The sequence below is a fragment of the Halyomorpha halys genome, unplaced genomic scaffold, assembly GCF_000696795.3.
Source record: "Halyomorpha halys isolate HHAL.00 unplaced genomic scaffold, Hhal_1.1 Scaffold331.1, whole genome shotgun sequence".
Taxonomy (NCBI): Eukaryota; Metazoa; Arthropoda; class Insecta; order Hemiptera; family Pentatomidae; genus Halyomorpha; species Halyomorpha halys.
In genome coordinates, this window is record NW_027116263.1 from 432,103 (window position 1) to 455,648 (window position 23,546).

The 23,546-nt window shown below is 29.8% G+C and overlaps 2 protein-coding genes across 2 annotated transcripts in view; one reads left to right on the forward strand and one right to left on the reverse strand.

Moving 5' to 3' along the window:
- The window catches only part of LOC106681364 (serine/threonine-protein phosphatase 6 regulatory ankyrin repeat subunit A), a 10,798-nt gene extending 5,978 nt beyond the window's left edge, over window positions 1-4,820 (reverse strand). Inside the window, exons 1-4 of the mRNA XM_067053079.1 lie at window positions 4,643-4,820; window positions 2,845-3,007; window positions 2,260-2,442; window positions 7-694 (exon numbers count right to left, since the gene is read on the reverse strand). Coding sequence (XP_066909180.1) covers window positions 7-531 — 525 coding nt within the window. The 5' untranslated portion in view covers window positions 532-694; window positions 2,260-2,442; window positions 2,845-3,007; window positions 4,643-4,820. The remainder of the gene's footprint in view (window positions 1-6; window positions 695-2,259; window positions 2,443-2,844; window positions 3,008-4,642) is intronic.
- Window positions 4,821-15,645: 10,825 nt separating this feature from the next.
- LOC106681366 (neuron navigator 3) overlaps window positions 15,646-23,546 on the forward strand; it is a 201,052-nt gene continuing 193,151 nt past the window's right edge. Inside the window, exon 1 of the mRNA XM_024359854.2 lies at window positions 15,646-15,733. The gene's annotated coding sequence lies outside the window, so the exon portion shown is untranslated. The remainder of the gene's footprint in view (window positions 15,734-23,546) is intronic.

Consider the following 23,546-nt stretch of genomic DNA (forward strand, 5'->3'; position numbering starts at 1 on the left):
TAGGGCAGTCTTCTGGTCCTGATCTTTCAAATCTACTGCTGCCCCTGTATCAAGTAGTTTTGTTACTACTGCAGAGTATCCTCCTTGTGCTGCATAATGCAGGGCAGTTTTCTGGTCCTGATCGTTCATATTGACTGCTGCTCCTGAATGAAGTAGCATGGCCACCGCTGCAGTGGATCCGCCTTCTGCTGCATAGTGTAATGCAGTCCTCTGGTTTAAATCTTTAACATACACTACTGCTCCTTTCCCTAGTAGCAACTCAATACCCTGGATATTACCAATTTTAACGGCCTGAAGTAATGGTGTTTCTCCAAAGTAGTTCTTTTTGTTTATGTCTATTCCACCTTCCAGTAGGACCTTCAGTGCTTCATTATGTCCTCCAGCAGCTGCAATATGGAGGTAGGTGTCTCCTCCAGACAAATGAATGTCATACTTATCACCACTCTTTAACAGAGCTTTAACAACAGAAGCTGAATTCAATCGCACTGCTTCCTCCATGGGAGTGGCATTATTAGAGATCACAACATCCATGCATGATTTTGGGATGCCAATGGTTGCTGAGAATGCAGAATGATGTCCTTGGACTGAATTGACCTGGATAAATCTGCTCCTTCACTCTCAAGATTGGAAATATCTCTGGAACTGTTGTTCGGTCAGCATTTTCAAGTTGAATCACCAGATCGCAGCAGCATTCCTGAAACACAAAAATATCTAGCAATCATATTTTTTATAGTTTATCTTCAATACATCAATTAACCTTATATTAGAATGCATGAATTAACAAACAAGCAGTACCTTTTATCAAAGGATTCTAAATAAAAAATTAGTTTTGAAATAATGAAAACTGCTAATTGATTTTTTTTTTTCAACTTTTTGTGATTTATTCAATGTCAGAGTATTTGAAAGAGAATAGATAATCAGTCAACATGGTCAAATTACAGTATCTTGGTCTCATAACCACTTAGTTGACATTTTCATTTTGTAGTATTGATTACTCCTAAACAAATCAGATCGGATTATAGAGGAAAAGGAAAGACAACCATTAAATTAATTATTGATATACTTATCATACAATGAAGATTTAACATTACATTTTCCATTATACATCTCGTGCTTAAACAAGAGGAATAAACATCAGGATTTCTCCCCTACTAGGAATACAATTTCATTTTTTAATAGTTGGTAATTTTCTGTATATTCCATGTCATGGATCTTATTTATACTGTCTGGATTCCAAAAATCAATAACTAATGAGTCAAATACTGATTTGAAAATAACAGTTTTAACGCCAGTAAAACAAAGCACTTTTTAATGACTCTAAGATATAACTGCTTGTAATAAAAGATTGTTTTTTTTTTTGGAAGAAGATAGTTGGCCGTATGAAGTAGATTGAAGGAAAATAGTCCAGTTAGTGGTCAATAAAAGTATCAAAATAGTAAAAAAAAAACTATTTATTGTTAACCAACGTTTCGCCCCACTTTGCAGGGCTGTCAGATTGAAATATAGCGGACGCCCCATTTCAGTCGTCTGCTGTTTTGATATCTTTATTGACCGCCACCTGGACTATCTTCCATAACAATTAACATTTGTATTTTAGATCAGACAGCCTGAAGAAGGTGAATTACTAAACATAGGTGCATATGAATTTTAATTTAAAAATAATCTTTGGGTAGATTCACGATTTCTCTCTTGGCTGATATGAAAGCACTCCAGATATTATTTTAAGTACTGATAGCGATAAGTGACCAATCACTCAACTCTCCAAGGTTGTTTTCTTAATGATTTAAAATTATTTTAGACATACATTTAGCCAACCGGCAAACTTTTCATAAATTTTGAGGTACCTTCACCTGATAGTTGCTTATTTGTAAGTTGGAGAGAAGTTGAAAACTGGTAACTACATGTTGGAATACATGTTTGTTTTTTTAAAGCCCCATGGATGTTAAAATAAAAAAAAAATGGAAAATCATCTTACCTAATTACATATCTCATCAAAATTATAAAAGCACCTACAATATTTTATCTTAATACTGATGCGTATTAAAAGCATTTATGAACCAATTATGTATACATGAAAGGAAATAATTGTTATAAGCAGAATAAAATGAAATCAGAAATTTTTTTCATGAAACAAAACAAAAAATAATTTCACATTACCAATTAAAAATAAAAAAGCAGGAATACTTTAAGTAATAATTACATACAGATTAAAGTTTCAATTATTATATTCAAATTTAGTGGTTACTCAATTAAACTTACCTATCATAAAAGCTTGATACAATATTAATTAATAATGTTTTAAACTCAAATATGATTAGTTTCCCGTTCTGATAGGATTCTGATCGTTTCTGTTTGACAATTAATTATAAATTGAACCTGTCATCTAAAACATTCAACCAGGACTGTTGAATATAGATATGAATTTCGAGACTATCTATAAACCTATTAAAAGATAAGATAAAATATACATTAAATAATGAGCAATCAATAACTGACAAAACATGTCATCCCTAATACAGGTTATATACTGCTGCTTTGCTTTAATAGTGGAACATCTCACAAAAAAGTTTTTATTTAATTTATTTCTAAAGTATTCTGTAGATCGAGTTTACTTCGCAACAATCCTGCTAACTTTAGGTAAATCTATAGGATGCCCCAAGAACAAAAATTAACACCACTATGTGAATACTGGAAAACATCCAATTCAAAATAAAATCAAAACTTCTTTCATCAGATGCGCAAAAAAATTAAAACAAAGCAGCGATATATGAATGATGCAATACTTTTCTATTGAAAAGAATGGACAATTAGAGAAAGATGTTGAGAATGGAGATCATTAGGTACCTTTTTTTCTGTAAGTCATTAAAACTTATGATGGTGAGTAGATGGTTGACCCTGGATTATAAATATGAGAAGATGTTTAGGGATGTGGTCAGTGAAGAACACAAATATACAACTTATTTAGTAGCGCGAACATTATGCTCAGAATTTCAAGCCTTCATCAGAGCTAAGAACAAAAAACAAAATAATAATAATGAATAAGAGGAATTACAGAATAATTAAAAAATAACTAACATTAGAGTTACATAAATAGTACTGAAGACATATATAGTATAAGTATTATAAGAAGATAAGGCTGTATGAGAAAATATATATTAAAACTACGAGATATAAACTTGTTTTAGAAAGCAGGGTTTAGTAAACAAATAACTATAATAATGAATTTATATATAATTTTTTCAATTTCTTGGGACTGGTATTTATTTATTAAATTAATCAAATGGTATCCTTGTTAAACCTCAACACTCTTTATTATATCAATAGTCCAACGTTTCAGTCAATGAACTGATCCATCATGACATGGTTTAAAACAGCTTTCAATGGATTAAAAGAAGAATCTTGATTGTTGTTTTCGGAAATTAGCCCTAATAAGTCCTTGAGAATGGCCGAATTGGCCGAAACGTTGGACTATTGATATAATAAAGAGTGTCGAGACTTAACAAGGATATGATTTGATTAATTTAATATATAAATACCAGGCTCAAATAATTGAAAAAATTATATATGAAGTAATATTCAACTGATCCAAAATGACATGGTTCGAAACAGCTTTCAATGGATTAAAAAAAGAATTTTGATTGTTGTTTTCGGAAATTAGCCCTAATATTGTCCTTGAGAATGGCCGAATTGGCCGAAACGTTGGACTATTGATATGATAGAGAGTGTTGAGGCTTAAATAGGATACCATTTGATTTATTTAATATATAAATACCAGGCTCAAATAATTGAAAAAATTATATATGAAGTAATATTCAACTGATTCAAAATGACATGGTTCGAAACAGCTTTCAATGGTTTAAAAGAAGAATTTTGATTGTTGTTTTCGGAAATTAGCCCTAATATTGTCCTTGAGAATGGCCGAATTGGCTGAAACGTTGGACTATTGATATAATAAAGAGTGTCGAGACTTAAATAGGATACCATTTGATTAATTTAATATATAAATACCAGGCTCAAATAATTGAAAAAAATATATATGAATTAATATTCAACTGATCCAAAATGACATGGTTCGAAACAGCTTTCAATGGATTAAAAGAAGAATTTTGATTGTTGTTTTCGGAAATTAGCCCTAATATTGTACTTGAGAATGGCCGAATTGGCTGAAACGTTGGACTATTTATAATAAAGAGTGTTGAGGCTAAACAAAGATACCATTTGATTAATTTAATACATAAATACCAGGCTCAAATAATTCAAAAAAATATATATGAAGCAATATTCAACTGATTCAAAATGACATGGTTCAAAACAGCTTTCAATGGATTAATGAACTTATTTGTAACTATAATAATGTTACAAATTTCATCATGAGACATACTCTACAAATAATCACAAAAATAATAGTGTTTGGATTTTTATGATGAGTTTAAACTTAGAATCAAATCATAGCAACAATATTTTGGTTTTAATAAAGGAAACAACAAACAAATATACACAAAATAAAACGAAAAAATTATACAGTTAAAATGAAATATATGCATCCTTAAATGCAATATGTTTTAAGTTCTGTATTTCTGGAACTTGTTTTTAATGATTTTTAAGAGTTATAACATTTCAATACATTGAAATTTACAAATACTTGCATATAGATGTTGAATTTCTATCGCTCTATTTATCCACTTATAGCTAATAAGGCTCATCACAAATTTACAAAATGTTATAAAAACACACAAAAACTTATGAAGCTTATTTTCAAACATGGGATATATATATAATGTTATCTTGTAGTACTGTAAACAATCTTGACGTGACTGATAAGAATGAAAGGTGGGGACTTCTCGATTCCTGTCAAATCGATACTTTCTGTCTAATACAGGCATCAATAGAATCAATACTTATACCAGTAATGATAATTACGATTTTGCCAATTTACGGGTATATACCCGATTTTCGGGTAGTTTCCAATTTAGTGGATAGTTTAATACATACATATTAAAAATTTTTAAGGATAACTGAAAGAGAAAAACAGATGCATCTCAACGGGAAAAGCCGAGATCACCCGAATTTTCCCCATTGCATTATAGTACAAGAGACCAAGAGGAGAAAAAATATAGTTATTTCACCCAAATTTTTTATTACTTTAATGAATGCTGCGTATAATTACTAGCCAGAATTGATGAGTGCCAAGTATAGGTTGGGGGGGGGGGAGAGAAATGGCGGCTGTTTCAAAACGTTAAAAAAATTAATTTTTCATTCGGAGCTCTAGATCTTTAAAAATACCAACAACATTAGAAAACCTATCAGAACATCATTTAAAGGAGAGTAAATTTTCTAAAGTATGAGCCCTAATAGAGCTATTTACGTTCAATAGTTCCCGAGATATAAGTTTTTAAAAAACTTTTTATAAAAAATTCTCATATCAATCAGATGTTAGAAAATTTATTTTGAGCAATATATATCTCAAAAACCATTCGATGTACAGATGTCTATTAGCTCTCAATAAAAGCCAGATAATGTACTATAAAGTAGTTTATGACTTTTATCTTCGTAGGTGTAGTATTTTTTATGATATGTGACAAAATAAATTCACAAAATGTTAATTTCTAGTAGTTTGAATAAATTTTATGTAGGTAATAAATATGTAAGTAAAATACTTCTATATCCCACTTCTTCTATTACTTTATTTTTAATAATTATCATTACGTACATATCTTTACTAACTAGATTTTCATATGTATTTTATTATGTTCTTTCCATCTATTTAATTTTCATATTATTTTTTCGATGTAAGCTCTATCTTATTATAATACTTAAACTATTCATGTCTGTCAACACTATTTATGTATCCAAAATGATTACTATTTTCTTGTTTTCTAATCATTCTATATATCCTTTTATTCATTGGTTCTTATCTTGTTTTTTGTTTTCAGCCCTGATGAAGGCTAGAAATTCTGGCAGAAACGTTGGCACTAATAAATATCTTTTCAAAACTTATTTTGTGAAAGTGTGATGTAAAAATTCTTTTTTATTGTATAAACGTTGCTCTGTGGCAAACTGTGAATATATCGATTGTATTTCACTTGCTGTAATGTTCTTTGAATAGTTGCTAGTTGGTAGCCGCCAAGCCATTGTTGTAAAGTTGTGTTCTTTGTTCTCACTATAGTAAGAACGTTTTATGTTATTTAACCATAACTAATAAAACAGTAAAAACATTTTGTTTGTTTGTCTTTGTTTTTGACAGCCGTCAAAACAGCCCTAACGAAGCCCTGCAACATAGGGCGAAACGTTGGCTCAATAAAATAGTAAAATTATCTACTATTTGAGTTTTTTTGACCGCACCCATTCATCGTAAAAACATTTTATTTGTGTCCACCACCTCCACGTTCAACATATTTCAGTTCTCTGACCGCAGCTACAACCGTCTTCTCATATATTTTATCCATGACCAACTATCTTCTTATCATTTTGGTCCCTAGTTAACCAGGTAGAGGTTAATAAAAAAAACAATAACAAAATAATAATTTTTTTTTGTGCTTACCTACCTTCATAATTCCTGATGAAGCCCTATAAAGTGGGACGAAACGTTGCTCTCATTAAATAGTAAGAAAATTATAGATATCTTATCCACATTCTGTATATATTAAAGACAATATACAACATGGAAAGCTCGAGTTTCTTGTTTGAAAATAGATTTGAAAGAATATAAAAAAAAAAAAATAAATAAATAAATTTAGTGGTTCTTTCGTAGATACTAAAGTACAGTAATAGTATAAGGAGTTAAAAACAGTTCTTTGCAAAATATAAACAGAAAACAGTGACGTCAGGCCACAGTATACAAATATAACTTTGATAAAATAAATCATCAGACCTCAAGTATTAAAAATTATTAAATTAAATCTGTACAGCTACAATCAATGAAGGGTTAGACCCCTAACTTTATAGTTACTAGACCAACGGTTGTGCAAGGAGGTGATTTGGGCAGAATCACGCAGTACAGCTAGATTTTTACCCAATTAAGAGTACCCACTTAATGAGGCTGGATGGACTTTAATTAAAGAACCACAGGGTTGACTCACGGCTTCAGTGAAACAGAAAATAATTATCTGCCACAGCCAGATTCGAACCTGGGTTCTTGTAGTTATGTAGCACAGCGACTTACTAATGAAAAAAAAGTAAAGGTTTAAAGCTGACTATAGTTAGAGTACCAAAATAAAATATAGAAAGAAATTAAGTTTATTATACCATGATTTTTATTAAGATATTTTAATAATAAATTTATTAGCGAACATGTTAACATTTTTTTAATTAATCAATATTTTTATTTATTTATTTAACGTTCAGTAGTATATAGTCATGATATGATGTAAATTCATAGTTAACTGAAATTATTGTATTTGTTTTTCTAAAGGTGATGGATTGTTTATTTGAATTGGCTTGTAAAAGTTGGTAGGTTATTTGGATTGGATGGTAAAAGTTGGTAGGTTATTTGGATTGGCTGGTACAAGTTGGCCTGATTTTGTGGCCAACCCGTTGGGTATCGGTGTTTGGGCGCTAATCAAAGAGTTTTTACATCCACACATTTGTTTTCAGTTTACATTGTTTTAGTTCTGCTAAGAGAGGAATATTTGTGCTCTCCATGTTTTAAATAATTAAAGAATTTCTTCAAACTTTGGATTTAATAATTAACTCTTTTTTTTCTTCTTTTTTTATCATTCTTTTATACAATACCAGATCGGCCTGATGGTTTATATAACCGTTACAATTTTTTTTTTAACAATTGTTTATGGGGGGTGGGTATAGTCTCGTACAAAAGACACTTCAACTGTGTACAACGTTTTGAAGAAAAAAAAAGATAAAATAATTAGATAAAAATAGTGCTTGTTAATAAAATTAATAACAAAAATAACGACACGTAGACTTAACAAAACAAATAATTGCCCTCTAATGGGTAAAAAAATACAATACAAGTTAATTTGAAAAAAAAAAGATGAAGTGAATAATAGAATTAATAAATATAAAATTTATAAAAGAATGTCTGAAGCCTCGGCTTCGGGTTGTGGTTGGGTCTCCCAAGTTTTAGGTCACGGCTTCTTTCACTGTCGGCAACTGGGAGTGGAACTTCATGAATCGTTTTTTGATGTAATCCTCTATCGACTCCATTTGTAATTACCGATGTGATAGGCTATTATTCATGGGCCAAGAAGCATCCACTGAACTCTTGTTGTATATTTTAAAATTATAACGATTCGGTGTAATGCATCTTTTCAAATCTTGTTAATTAACTTTTACAGATTATTTCTTATTTAACAAATTAAAAATTTATATTTGTACAAATGTTTATACATATACAAATATATGTCTAATTTAATTAAATATATATAATTAAATAAAGAAGTTTCTGATAAAAATTCTAGGAGGAAGGTTGAATTTATAGCTTATGTAGTGCAAGAGCCCAAGAGAAGAAAAAAGTAAGTTATTTCACCCTAATTTTTATTACTTTAATGAAAACTATGTATAATTACTAGTCAAAGTTGATGAGTCTACCAAGTTTAGGTAGGGGGAATAAAAGATGGTGGCTGTTTCAAAACGTTAAAAATAATTAATTTTTCATTCGGAGCTCTATATCTTTAAAACTACCATTAATAATAGAAAATCTAAGAGAACGTCATTTAAAGTAGAGTAAATTTTCTAAAATGTTAGCCCTAATAGAGCTATTTACATTCAATAGTACTCGAGATATTGCTTTTTAAAATGCAACATTTCATAAAAATGTTGTATGGAACGTACTGAAATATCAGTAGACAGTTAATTTATTTTGAGAAATCTATATCTTAGGAACTATGTGACGTACAGATGTCTATGAGCACTCAAATTAAAGCTAGTATAATGGACTAAAGAAGTTTATGACGTTTATTATCGTTGGAGTAGTATTTTTCATGAAATTTGCTAAAATAAATTGATTTATAGTTGTTCGGACAAATTTTCATTTCCAAATTTATATTCATATGTGAATATCATAAAAACTATTACCCCTACGAAGATAAGTGTCATAAACTACTTCATAGTAAGTTAAATTTCCTTTATTTGGATTGTTGGCAGACATATGTGCGTCTTATGGGTCTAGAGATATATTTTTTCAAATATTCTTCATTTTATACGAACAAATAGAAATTAACATTTTGTGACTTTATTTTGTCAAATACCATAAAAACTACTACTATGAGGTCTTACATTTTAGCAAATTTACTCTACTTTAAATGATGCTGTCTTAGATTTTCTATTGCTGTTGGTAGTTTTATAGATATAGAGCTCCGAATAAAAAATTAATTATTTTTAACGTTTTGAAACAGCCGCCATTTTTTATTCCCCCTACCTATACTTGGTGGACTCATAAATTTTGACTAGTGTTTATACATAGTTCTCAATTAAGTAATCAAAAATTTGGGTGAAATAACTGCCTTTTTTCTACTCTTGGGCTCTTGTACTATTTGGTTTACTGTTTTCCTTAGTTCTTCTTTGAGTCCTCATTTTGAGTATATATTTCTAATTATTGATGGAAAATAATAGTTTATTTAAAATAATGTTAGCAAATAATAATATTTTCGGAATACCATAATGTTTTTTGAAATAACCTATTATATCCTATACTAAATTAAACAAGATTAAATTACTGTTTAAAGCGTGGGGTGGTGAAAGAGGGCAACTATTTTTCCCAAAGTTTATTATTATTTATTCTTTCTCGACTTTTATTTAATCCCAACTTACTTCTTTATTTTCCTTCTTTTTGTTAGTTTTCTCATTTCTACTTTTTTTATTTTTACGTCTCCTGTTCATTTTTAACCTAATAGTTTACATATTTTTTGTTTTATATTCTTATCATTGTCTATTTTATATTATAACTATTTTCTTCGTTTTGTTCGTTTGTATATAATTTTCTTTTCACTTAAATTTACATAATTTTGACTCTTCCTTAATTTACCTTTTTGTATCTTATTATCCTACTATGGGAAAATATTTTTAGTTGTTTTTGTATCTTTTTAGCCCTGATGAAGCTTTACAAAGTGAGGCGAAACGTCAGCTAATAGATATTTGTTAACTTTTTTTTTTCAACGCACCACCAACCATCTTCTGCAATTCAAGATTAAATTCCATACATTTTTTACTCCTTGCTCCTTTGAGAGCCTACCTTTTTGAAAGATTGATTGACTACAGTTTCAGCGGTTTTAAAAAAAAAAAACTTTTAAAAGTATTACCCGTTGCAAAATTTGTTGCATTTTTCTGTTGAAAAAGTATAATATATGAATGTACAACAGTTAGCTAAAATTTAAATTCTGCCCTTAACCGATTAGTTCAATGCTAAATTGTCATAGAATAAATATTAAAAATACAAAGAATGCTTTTATGCATTTTACTGACGTTTCAATGGCCATAAGAAATATTCGATATATAAATCACTTGATTGACCATTGATTGATCGAGTAAAATTTCAATTTTTATATTAAAATTTGAAATGTAATTTACGACTTTTCGTTTTTTAACAAGGCATACTTTGTCACAAATTAAATCATTCATTAAGACTTTTAACTCCCATATGTACCAGATATCAATTCTTCCATAAAAAAAACTCCGTAATGTCTCAAATCCACTTTTTTCAAACCTTGTTCCTATTTGATTCCCAGTAATAATCCGAGGCGCCTGAAAAGAAGATGGCTGGAGACTGGAGACTTAATAAAGTGTTATTAAGGTGCTACCAATTTTTTTAACAACTGTGTATCATGAACGATTCAAATCAAATTTACTTTTATTATTTTTTATTTTTGGTTTAAATAAATGCGTAAATTGCAAAAAAAAAATATTTTATTGTATTTATCGAAATAAATAAAGACAAAACGAAATATATGGTTAGCAGTAGAAACGGCAGCAATTTAGGTGATAGAGAATCGGAGGAAATACATTTCTGCAGGTAGGTACGTTTAACCTGGCAGGAGTGTCCTATTTTTTTTCTCCTAAGAAGTGTTCCGTGAGCATTTATCTCATGGCATACGAATTTTTTAATATAATTGGATGTTATGATGACAGAAATCTTTAGAATTACTTTCAATGAAATATTAACTTGTACCTCTTATATCAATGAGTTGAAGAATCCAGATTTCGTAAAAACCTAAGATCTTCTTGTCTAGCTATGATTAAAAATAAGAAACGCAGGAGGTGTCCAGGTGAGAAAAATGCTCAAATGAGATAAATAATGCCACGTTAGGAGTGTAATGATGAGAGAAATGCTCAGTGTTACCGCTGCGGGGAGGCAAGAGCAAAACTGAATTGTGTATAGGTGGGAGTGACATAAATAGTCGGCTATAACTACATAAAAAGGTTAGCGGGAGGTAGACAAAAGTATAAACAAAACAGATGAAACTCTAGGAAAGTAAAGACGTTTATTTCCTAATATGAGCAAAATGCTCCTGGCTTCACCTATCCAGGTTTAAGTATTTAGGTTCTACGGTAACTAGAAAAACTAAATTGACGAGTAAATAAAGGCGGGAAATGCTTGTTATTTTTTTATTATGAAATTGTTTAGTTGGCACCTTTTGTCCAGAAACTTATAACTTAGAATTTTTTTTTTTATTTATTTATTTATTGATATTTACAACTGTATAAAAAAAATACAAGTAAATTTGATCATAATGACATAATGATTTGATACAGGATGTAGAGAAACTATCCAGTAGTAGAACTCTAAAAACAGTTTACAATATAAGGTCACGAGGCCATCTTCTTTTCAGACACCTCGGAGGATTGCCAGGAATGGAAGAGGATGCAAGGTTAGAAACTAGCGGTTTTGGGTGGTTAGGGAGTTTATTATGGAAGGAATAATATCGGGTTCGGGCTAGATCGGTTACATAAGGAACATTTAGGTCTTTATGGATGGTTTTATTAGTAACAAAATAAGGAGCATTGAGGATTTTACGAAGGATTTTGGATTGTAAAGATTGGATACGAGAGGAATTCGAAGGTTTAGTGGAGCCCCAAAGCTCAACTCCGTATGTCCAGATGGGGCTTATTATTGTCATGTAGATCAGTCTTTTGTAATGAGTTGGAAGTTTAGACCGTTTGTCTAGTAAGTGCTGTAGTAGTCGGAATCTGCGTGCAGTTTCCTGTCTTTTCAGTCTTGTGTGAGGATTCCAGGTTAGTCGTTTGTCAAGATGTAGTCCAAGATAACGAATCTGTTCTACAGGGGTAAGAGCCACATTATTAAAGTATACTGTAGGGCAGTTGGCAGGTTTACGACGAAGAGTAAGTGTGATTTGTTGGGATTTATCTTAATCCTCCAATTACGACACCATTCTTCGAGGGCTGTAATTTGGGATTGAAGAGTTTGGGATACAATTAATTGGGTTATTATTAACTGCGAGCATAAATGTGTCATCGATATACGTGGTGAGGATAGTGTTAGGATTGGTTGGAATGTGAGCTGTATAGACGGTGTAGAGAATGGGACCGAGGATACTCCCTTGAGAAACACAAGCGGACTGAGAATAGAGGGATGAATAGGAACCATTATGATTTACTTGAAATAATCTATCAATGAGAAAGGAACGAATAATGAGAAAGTATGTAGGAGGTAAGAATTTACGGAGTTTGTAAAGCATTCCCGGGTGCCAGACTCTTTCAAAAGCCTGTTCTACACCGAAAAAGACTCCCGGGCATTACATTCCGCGCTCCAAAGAAGACGTCCACCACACGATGACATTGATGGATAGTAGAGTTGGATGTTCTGAATCCAAACTGGTGATCTGGGGTTATATGATTGGAATGCAGGATGGGCTATAGGCGTTTCAAAATGAGCTTTTCAAGGATTTTGCCCATGATCGGTAATAGGATGATGGGTATTCTGGAGGCTTTTGGGGTTTGGGGATCATTTTAACTATAGATAATTTCCAGGGATCAGGAAAATATGTGGAACGGAGTACGGCGTTATATATGTAGGTGAGGAATAGGATGGCTTTTCGAGGAATAAGTTTAAGAATGTGGGATGTTATTAGGTCGCATCCAGGTTAGGTAATTTTTTAATGATGCTAGATATTTCAGAAGGATGAAATGATTTAGGTGGAGCGGAATATTTAGTTCTGCTTCAATACATTCAAGGTGAATTGGATTAAGGATATAAGAATGCGGAATAAAGGTTTTAGAAAGATGTCCGAATGTTTGTGAATTTTCTGCGTTTGGGATTCGGTGAGAAGTGGGTGGTTAAAATCTTTGAAATTCAGGAGTTTTTTAGTGGTCCTCCATAATGATTTGTCAGTAGTAAGATTTTCTGTAAAGTTAATTAAATTTTGAATTTAATGAAAATGTAGAAAATAATAAAAATACCGAAAAGTTGATGGAAAACATAGTAGGAATCCTGGGAAATTGTCTCCAAATGCTGAAAAACTGAAAACGATATAAGGTAATTGTCAGATTTAAATATCCGATATTTTTAATTCTATTTTTAATTTGTATAAAGTCGGAGTGGGGGATCTCATTTTTTGATGCCCCCCCCCCCTTGCCGCGGAAACCGGAAGACCCCGAAGACGCCGCACACTTTCAACCCCTTTTGTTCCCCACTAATTTAATACAATTTAAAAATACAATCGGGGTACCTCAAGTACGGCACGAGCAGGTCCCGATGTAAACAATAATCAATATCAAAATAGAAATAAAACAATAATTTCTGCAAAGAAGTTTGATAATAAACTCTGTCAGTAAGCAGTCAATTGGCTTAATATGCGATCAATAAATGTAATTGAATTAAATACTAATACTAAGTGAATACTATTTACATAATATTTTCAACCTTAATTTTTTACATGGCATTAATAGTACTATTTACAACAAATTCAAGTAATGTACTTGAATTGATATGGATGATCAACATTTATTTATTTATTTATTTTTTTTGTTCTTGTGCATAACTTCATTCCAGTAAATCATAAAAAATATGAATATAATTAATTACACTTTGAATTACCTAAAATATAAGAATAAAGAATGAGAAATAAATTATTTTCCGAAATGTTCCAAGGTATGAAAACGTTTGCACCTTGGGAAAGCTGAAAATAATTCAACTTAAAATCGAATTGAGTAAGAGTGTTTTTGATAATGTATACTTTATAATAAGAATTTTATTTATATTTTATTGCCCTCGACAATATGTGGCTATTTAAAAATGACATACCTTGTTATTTGTATATGGTAGCTCCATTGTCCAAATGTCAGGGTTATTAGGATTTTCAACTAAATGGCTCATGTTTTGCTGTGTGATGGCATAATGGGTTCTGGGTTTGAAATAATGATTATTACTCCTAATCTCGCCTAGGTTAATAGTATAAGTAGGTTTTAACCTACTCCCCAAGTATAGGTGAAATCGATCAGGTTTGTGAACAATTGGTTGCTGACCAGGCGAAAAAAATGAGTTAGTAAAATTACAGACGGATTTGTTGGGAATATTTTTTTTTTTTAAATATTTATTTATTGCTATTTACAACTGTACATTATACATTTAGTAAATCTGATCTAAGTTAAATTGGAGTATTACAGGCGTGTACAGAAACTACCCATTGGTAGCACTCTAATGACATTTTATATTAGCTGGTCTCGTGGCCACCTTCTTTTCAGACGCCTCGGAGGCGTCAGGAATGGAAGAGGATGCAAGATTAGAAACTAGAGGGTTTGACTGGTTAGAGAGTTTATAATGGAAGGAGTGATATCTAGTTCGGGCTAGATCGGTTACATAGGGAACATTAAGGTCTTTATTTATGATTTTATTTGTGACAAAGTAAGGAGCATTGAGGATTTTACAAAGGATTTTGGATTGTAAGGATTGAATACGAGAGGAATTCGAAGGTTTAGTGGAGCCCCAAAGCTCAACTCCATATGTCCAGATTCTCTTCAGAATTAGTGGAGTTTTCAAACGTTTCAGGGTTGTGAGGTTGATGAGACAGACATGTATTATAAAGTAAAATCTAAACTGTTAAGATAAATTTATTTTCCTCAAAGTACTTAGTATTACTGAGAATTCTAGTCAGAAATCCGCCCCATTTTTTTCTGTCTTCTTTCATGGCGATAGTAAGAGAATTCAAATAAGTAATAGTTAACCTGAGAAACTCCATAGTTGTGAGGAAATCAAACTTCGAGAATTTTTTATTACCAGCTACTGTAATAAAGCGACTATTCAAAATGAGTGAATTTGTAGTATGGTACTTACTTCAATAAAACTTTTTTTCATATCCATGTATTAATAGTAAACACCTACAATCAGTGAGAGAAACTAATCGTATAATGAAGAGAGAATAATAGATCCTATAACGAATTGAAAGCATAGTGAAGAAATCCATTGATTCATGGACTATGGAAACTCGTACGACGTTAACAAAGAAGTTGAAATATAGTTGAGTAATGTGGGAAGTTGTACGCACGCAAAGATTGGTCGTATCGACATCGAACCTTCGGATTGGTTAAGTGTTATTATTATAATACTTATTATCAATTATAGGAATTATGTTATCATCAATTATTGTTGAGAGGAGCTGACGGTTGCCTAGGCGACGGGGACGGAGCGCCCTGGCGGGCAGGAGGGCAACTAGCCGCCGCCGAGCACTCCGCCTTCGGCCTCTGTCTGGGCCGGTCGTGTGTCAGTGTCGTGTACTTTAGTGTGTGTGTTCGCGTAACCTATATCGTCTTCCACACCTTCCAGGTATTTATTTTATTTTTTATAATAAATTAATTTCTATCCATTTTCAATTATAGGACGACTCTGTGGATCCTAATTGATCCTGTTTTTAATTATTTTTAATTTTTCTAGGAATATTATAAAACTGTAAAATTAAATTTAAAAAAAATCTATATAACGTAGCTTAAGCTATGATACCTTGTAACAAAAAAATTCAAGTCGACAATACGGTTTATTTATTTATTTCTTATGGATAAACCCAGTCACATATACAAATAAATACAATTATTTGTACGAATTATCAGGCGTTGATGACCACTGGGTTTTATACCTTGAAGCCCCAACTAACAACTAGTATAAATTATACACAAATAATACATTGATATAAATTACAAACATAAGTTACAATTTCAAGCGTATAAATGGAATATAAAATATTCTATATTATTTTTTGTTTGTTACTTACCTAATATCTGGAGATAAATATACTTATACTTGTACTTTTGTAAAAGTTTCTTACTGATTTACTCACTGTTTTTTTAAAATGTTTGATATCATCCTTGTAAAATATGAAAAAAATTATTTTTGGCGGATAACTTAAAGTATGTATTATTTTCTTATACTGTATATAATAAAATATGGTACGTCATGAAATTACCTAAGCAAAGAATAAAAAATACTTTTACCAGATTTTTTTTTTTAATGAATTTTAATATTAGCTGTTATTTTAATGGGGGAATAATACACAAGAAAACAAAAAAAAAATCTTTGGCTTAATAAACGTTTTGCTTATATTTAAAAACTTTTTTTTCTTATTTGTACTCTTGACATAAAAATTATAATATGTACGTAAATGATTAATTTTTAACTAAATTAGTGTATGTATTTATTTAAAATATATAGTACATACTCAGATCTAATTATAACGAAGTATTGCATGGTAAGCCAGTAATTAATACAATGGAAAAATTTAAAAAATGTATTATTTACATGAAAATAATAAAGTTAACAAAAATAAAACAGTTTTACTTCCTTATAAATGTATCAATCAAAAACTAAACGTTAAAGTTTTTTGATTTATTTGTAATTTTACAGAATTTATTTTTTAGTTAAGATAATAAACTCTATAGAAACAAGTCAATATAATTTTGAAAAACCTATCTAATAATTTTGTTTGTGGTAACAGAGAAAAACTTTATTCAAATAGTCGTGCTTCCCAACTGCATTGGGTTGATAAATACACAACATACTTTGTAGCCAGTTAGAAATTTTATTTTTATAATATATAGTCACAGTAGAATAAATTTAAAATACATGTTTTATTTTTTTTATATTTCTTTCTATATTTTTATTTTGTTTTTAATTGTTTTATTTATTATTCTTAATGTTTTCCTATTATTTATCTATATATATCTAAATATAATTTTTTGTTCTTTAACTTAAATACACTTTAACTTTTTTCCCTCACAAATATAAGGTAAAATTGAATTCTGAAATATAAATAATAAAAATTTTAAATAAAGTAACAATATATACACATACAAATATAATGCATTCTCGCACATAAGTAATATTCGATTAGAATAAAAAAAACATATATAAAAGATAATGAATATAAAAAAATAAATAAATATGTTATTGCAATAGCCCTATTAGCTTGGTTTGATAAGGAGGAAAATGTCATCATCAAACATCATAGATCAGGGCGATCAACAATATTATGATACAGTTTATAAACAAAAAGTATATCACAATCTTCGGATAGAAAGTAAATTATTAATTAATAATCAAAAATATTTAAAATACAGTGAATTAAAAAAATAAATAAACATATGAAGACATCATTCGAGAAATATATCGATTCATATCTCACCAAGAATTATTTCTATATATCTCTAGAATGAAGCAATAATAATTTAGCTTTTTAAAAATATTATCAAGCTTTATATACATAAAATTTTCAATATATTTATTTGGTTTCGACCTAAATACGTATTGTTATTTTATTTTATTTATAAGAAGATGGTCAGGGTTACGTTCAAAAAAAGAACAAATAGTTTATAACTACTTTAATGTCCGAAGTTTCGCTCCACTTTGCAGGGCTTCATCAGGGCTAAAAAGATACAAAAAAAAACTAAGAATATTACAAGGTAATATACCATAAGGCAATTTAAGCTAGGATAAATATTATGTAAAAATAAAGTGATAAGAAATTACATTTAAATAAAAGGAAGGGAAACATAAAATAGTATCAATATAAAATAAACTTGAATAAACAATGATAAGAATAAAAAATAAGTAACAATGGTAAGAATAAAAATATTTGAAAAATACGTAAAATTTACAGTTACAAAAGTACAGGAGACGTACATAAAACAATACGACAAAAAAAACAACAACAAAAAACATATTTGTTTTTTTTTTACCGCAACCTTGACCATCTTCTTATGTATAAATTTTTACGGTCAACTATGTACATATATATATTATTTTATTTTAATTAATTTCTATATTTTCATTTATTTATAATGTTTTCTTATTATTTATTTATTTTTCTTTGATAATGAAAGTTTTAAAATAAAATGAGTTCCTCAATTTAAACTAAAATTTCTCTAGTGACTTAAATATTTGCGGCAAATCACCGGATAAGATGGATAGAAGATGTGCCAGAGTGGGATAAAAGGAGAGGATAAAATATATTATAATAATATTCTTTATTTATTCTGGGATTGAACCCATTAGAATAATATTACAGGTGTCAGAATTAGGCTTTAGAGCTAAATAATTTTTTTTAAAAATAAAAATAAAATTATAAACCATCATAAGTATAAATACAATAACGAATTAGATGAGATAAATAATTAACAGAATATATGAAGTGAAAATAAAACCATATATCATATCATTAATCATAAGGTGATTAACTTCTAATAAAAAAAAAAAAAAATGAAAAAGAATCAAATACAAGTAAACTAAAAATAATAAACAAAAACATTATATTTAGTATTAATATAAAAAAATACAAAAAATAAATAAAAATTTAATGTAATTTATTTATTAAAACAAAATATGTTGTAAATATTGTATTTCTTTTGTATTATGATATGTGATAGATTAGTGTGCGGTGTTACAGCAACTTGTATAATGCCAGAATTGCTTTTTGTTAATAAAGAATTTCTCTCTATTATTTTCGTTAATGAATATTTATATCAGAACAAAATCTTCTATCAATAACTTCTGTACCCAATCCTCAATGTTGATTACAATTCCGGTAATTGAGCTTAGTATTCAAAATGTCCTTAGGCTTGAACGGTAGGGATTGTACATATATTCGAAAAATAGCAGTAGGTACATAAATAAAGAATACTTGAAAAACAGGGATAAAATATGATTATGTTTATTTTTTTCCAATCTTCAAAGACGCAACTTTAAACCTTGAAGTCTGAAATGAATTCTTTTGCATACAGACATACGAAATTACAAATTAATATGAGGAGAAGATAGTCATGGGTGCGATCAGAAAAAATAAACATAAACTTATTTATTTTTGCCGACGTTTCGACCTTAATACTATCTACTTCTGTTGTTATTAATAAACTACTATCTATTTAATTCACTGTTATTTATTTGTTTATTTATTATTTTCCTTTTATTTTTATGTTTCTCTGAGTTATGGTTGTGATCCCTTTTTTTGTTCTTTCGGCCCTGAAGAAGAAATTGAGGTCGAAACGTTGGCACAAATTGATAAGTTTTTATTTACTTGTGTATTTTTTGCTGACAGCTCCCCCGACCATCTCCTCATTTTAAAAATAAATGTAATAAAACTGTTTATATTTAGTTATAACAATAGAAAGGGAAAAAATATATATATAAAAAATATTTTAATCATTTTTCGTCCAATTAATTTGAGTTATACCTTCGTCTTAAGGAGCAGACAGTTTAACTTGAATTTGCAAATTTGTTCAGAGAACCAATTGAATATTGATATTAAATCTCATGTTTAACGTAATTCTGAAATCAAATTACTCTATATTTTACTATAAAATATAGAAACATATTAAAAAATATTAAAGGCGTCGGCAGATTTATTCTTAGAGCGGTTGGATATGTCGGAAAAGAAGAAACAAACAGTGGAATACAATTGTGTATTTGCTGTTTTCATTTCAATGCTTTTCTTTTTTTGTAATATTTCGCTTGAGGCACTCCAGACTGCCGCCGCATCTACTTCATAAACCGATGCCAAATATAATAATGGATATCCAACTTTCAGTTATATACATTTAATCTATACAAGTCCTCAAAACTAGCAATAGCGAAGGGCCTAACTAGGATTCCAGGGCCTGCTTGTAAAATATATCTTATTCTAATTCATAAAAATTTTATCTTGAACAAAAATTGTACCTAAGTGGTTCAAATAATATAAAAAGTGGTATACCGCAGGGTAGTGTTTTAGGTCCCTTGTATTTTAATATCTTTATAAAAGTTATTAGAAGTGATAACGAATACTTCTTTGTCGACGATTCTCTTTTTATCACTTACCATAAAAATTGCAATATAGCTCTGGAAAAATCCCAAAATTACTATTTTATTTGTTTTAAATGTTCTCATAACAAAGATCTTATCGTTAACAGAAGATAGAAATACTTTATTTATTCATCTATGCTGCCTAAATACATTAAGTTGCCATCCCACACAGCATACTTATCAATCCGTAATCGGACATATTTACATTACACATACATGGTATAATCAGTTATATCAGTTATATAGTTATGTATAATAGGATATAATAAACAATTTTTTTTCACCCCTACAGTTTCCTCTTACAATCCATTTCCGTCTGTACAAACAATACAAATGTTTCACTCACTCCCATTTTTCCCTCTCATTTCTGCTCAATTATTCAATTCACCCGATCAACAAATTCGCTCTCCGGAATTCATCCTCCTAGATCCTCTTCAGTGACCCGCTAAAAAAAATTCAATATTAGACGGTAATGTGAGATCAGACCATCATTCATAGTCACAGCAGTAGATCAGTCTATCAAGAACAAACAAATAGGTACATTTTACGAGAATAAGAATAACACATAGATTAAAAGGAAAATATAATAAAAAAAAATATAATAAATAAAACGGTCATTAAGTTGAAAAAATCACCCCGTATGCCTTCTGTAGACGACCCTGAAATTAAATTCCTATCTCACTCACATTTATAATATAAAAATATGTTGTTGTAAAACACTAAATGTTGTTGACAAATATAAATATCTAGGTGTTACTATGGATAATGATTTTTCTTCGGAACTCCACATAGTAAATGTTTTAAAGAGATTAAAAGTATGCTCATATAAAGTTTGTTTCTCCAAACTGTACTTAAGTGTACTGAGTACTATTTGAATCGTTATATCGATATGGGATCGAATGTTATAATGCTAGTGTTGAGAGTCATTTATCAAAAACAATTTTATTTTTATAGAATTATCTTAAAATTTATAGATAGTAATTCATTTAGAAAAGAAACAATATACTTAAAAAATATCAGAAATTTTTTTTAATAATAAAAAAATACCAAATAATATATTTGGTAAACCTACTTCAAACTATTCGGTACCTTATCTCTTCAATCGATTACCAAAAGAACTAATAAATAAACCCCAAAGAAAACTAAATAAGGGAGTTGTAGGCAGAAAACTCTGCCTACAACGTCCTGATGAAGACCTGAAAATCAGCTCGAAACGTCGGTATAAATAAATATTTTTTGTTAATTTATGTTGTTTCTTTGTTAACCGCACCCCCCGATCATCTTCTCCAATCAGTAATCTACGGTCAACTATCTACACCTCATCATTACAAATAAGAAATATTTGACTGGGTACTTCCTTACATCTATGATTTCCAAATGATTTTGATTCACAAGATAACTATATCTGCATTATATTACGATTAAAATTAGCAATATATGTGTGTGGTTAGTTATATGTATATTATTTGTTGAGATAATTATTGTTTTATTCTCATTACAATTTTTATTCACTGATTGTAAATTAGCAGCTTTAAAGTCCTTTCAGTTATTTTTATTATTTTTTATTTAATTGTTTACTTTATTTTCATTTTCGTAATTGTTAATTGAATTATTAGTTTTTACCACTAGAGATCAATTCATGTTGTACTGATCTAGCTTATAAATTTTAGCAGTCTCCTCAACGCCCTAATAGTCAAAATTGTAATAATTAATAAATTTCACTAAAGTCTATCATTTTATGTGTTATTTTGGTACCGAAGGATAGATGCTGTCATCTGGTCAGACCAGATTTGATCTAATTTTCTAAATTAATAAAAAGAAATCCATAAAATACACTTACGTACTCATGCCAAAATAGTTCAACCGGTTAACCAATTTAAATTTGAAATGGAGATTTCCGAAATAGAGATGGTTAGAAGTAGATTGAAAACAAACTTAGCCAACAAACATGAGGAACGAAACTACACACTGACTCATTGAACACATAACCACTGTTTGCCTGACTCCAATTAACTGCACGGACAGAACCAATACCTGAAAATGGTTCCTCTGTGCAACGGCATTAAACCGAAAAAGAACTAGAAGAAAGGTATGGAGTTTGTTTTTTTCTTATTCTTTTATTAACGACATTATTTCTTTTTATTATTAAAAAAAAAATTAAAAAATATAAATATAAAATAATTTATTGCAATAGAAATATTTTTTTTTTTACACATGTTATATATACATGTTGCACCAATGCTGTTTGGCTCTTATTTTTTTTATTTATTGTAATATACAACTGTATAAAAAAATATAGTATGTAAATATGAGGAATGTTTAAAAAAATTGATAATCTTTGGGAGGAACCCATTGGTGGTACTTCAAACATTAATTTAAATTAGAAGGTCCCGTGGCCATCTTCTTTTCAGACACCTCGGAGGATTATCAGGGATTGTTAAGTATGAAAGATTAAGAATTAATGGGTTAAGGAGTTTGGAATGAAAAGACGCATATCTGTTTTGGGCCAAATCTGCAATGAATGGCATGTTAAGGTCTTTGTGAATGAGTTTATTTGTAACGTAATAAGGAGCATCAAGGATTTTACGTAGGATTTTGGATTGTAAGGATTGGATGCGGGAAGAATTTGATGGTTTGGTCTATACAAATTAAAGAAAAAAAAAATTGATGCAATCAGTACAAATCGATTGGCATTTAGAAACAGTGAAACCATGTATACTTTCTTAGCTATACACAAATAATATTTAATTTTTTTTATAACTTCTTTTTTTTTTTTTTTTACCGGAGAAACCGTGGGTTTCAATATCGTTAAACCTTACCATGGCGACAGGGGACATTGAAAAACAGCATGTAAATCTTTGAAGTATTACAAAAGTGTATTATATAGGGTATAATATCGGAATATTGAGCTTTATTATAGCAATATTATCCTATATAACAAACTGCCTTACTCATTGGTAAGGCAATTTACTAGTAACTCCAAGGAAGAATCAAGCTAGACGTATAATTATTATCTGTTCCACTGTTGCCGTTATGTGAGCACTGTGGGTTGATACAGTGGGTATCCTGAATTGGGTGAAAATCTGATGGTTGAGAGTGATTCTTACCAAATCATCTCCTTGCACAACCGTTGGTCTAGAAACTTAGAAAGTACAGATTTAATTTTTTAAGCAAATCCCACCAAATCACCTTTACTCTCCGTCGTAAACCTCTGCCCTCCTGTCCTACAGTATCCTTTCTAGATACACCACTAACGCCAGTTGAACAGATTCGATACTTAGGACTCCATCTTGACAAGAGACTTACTTGGAAT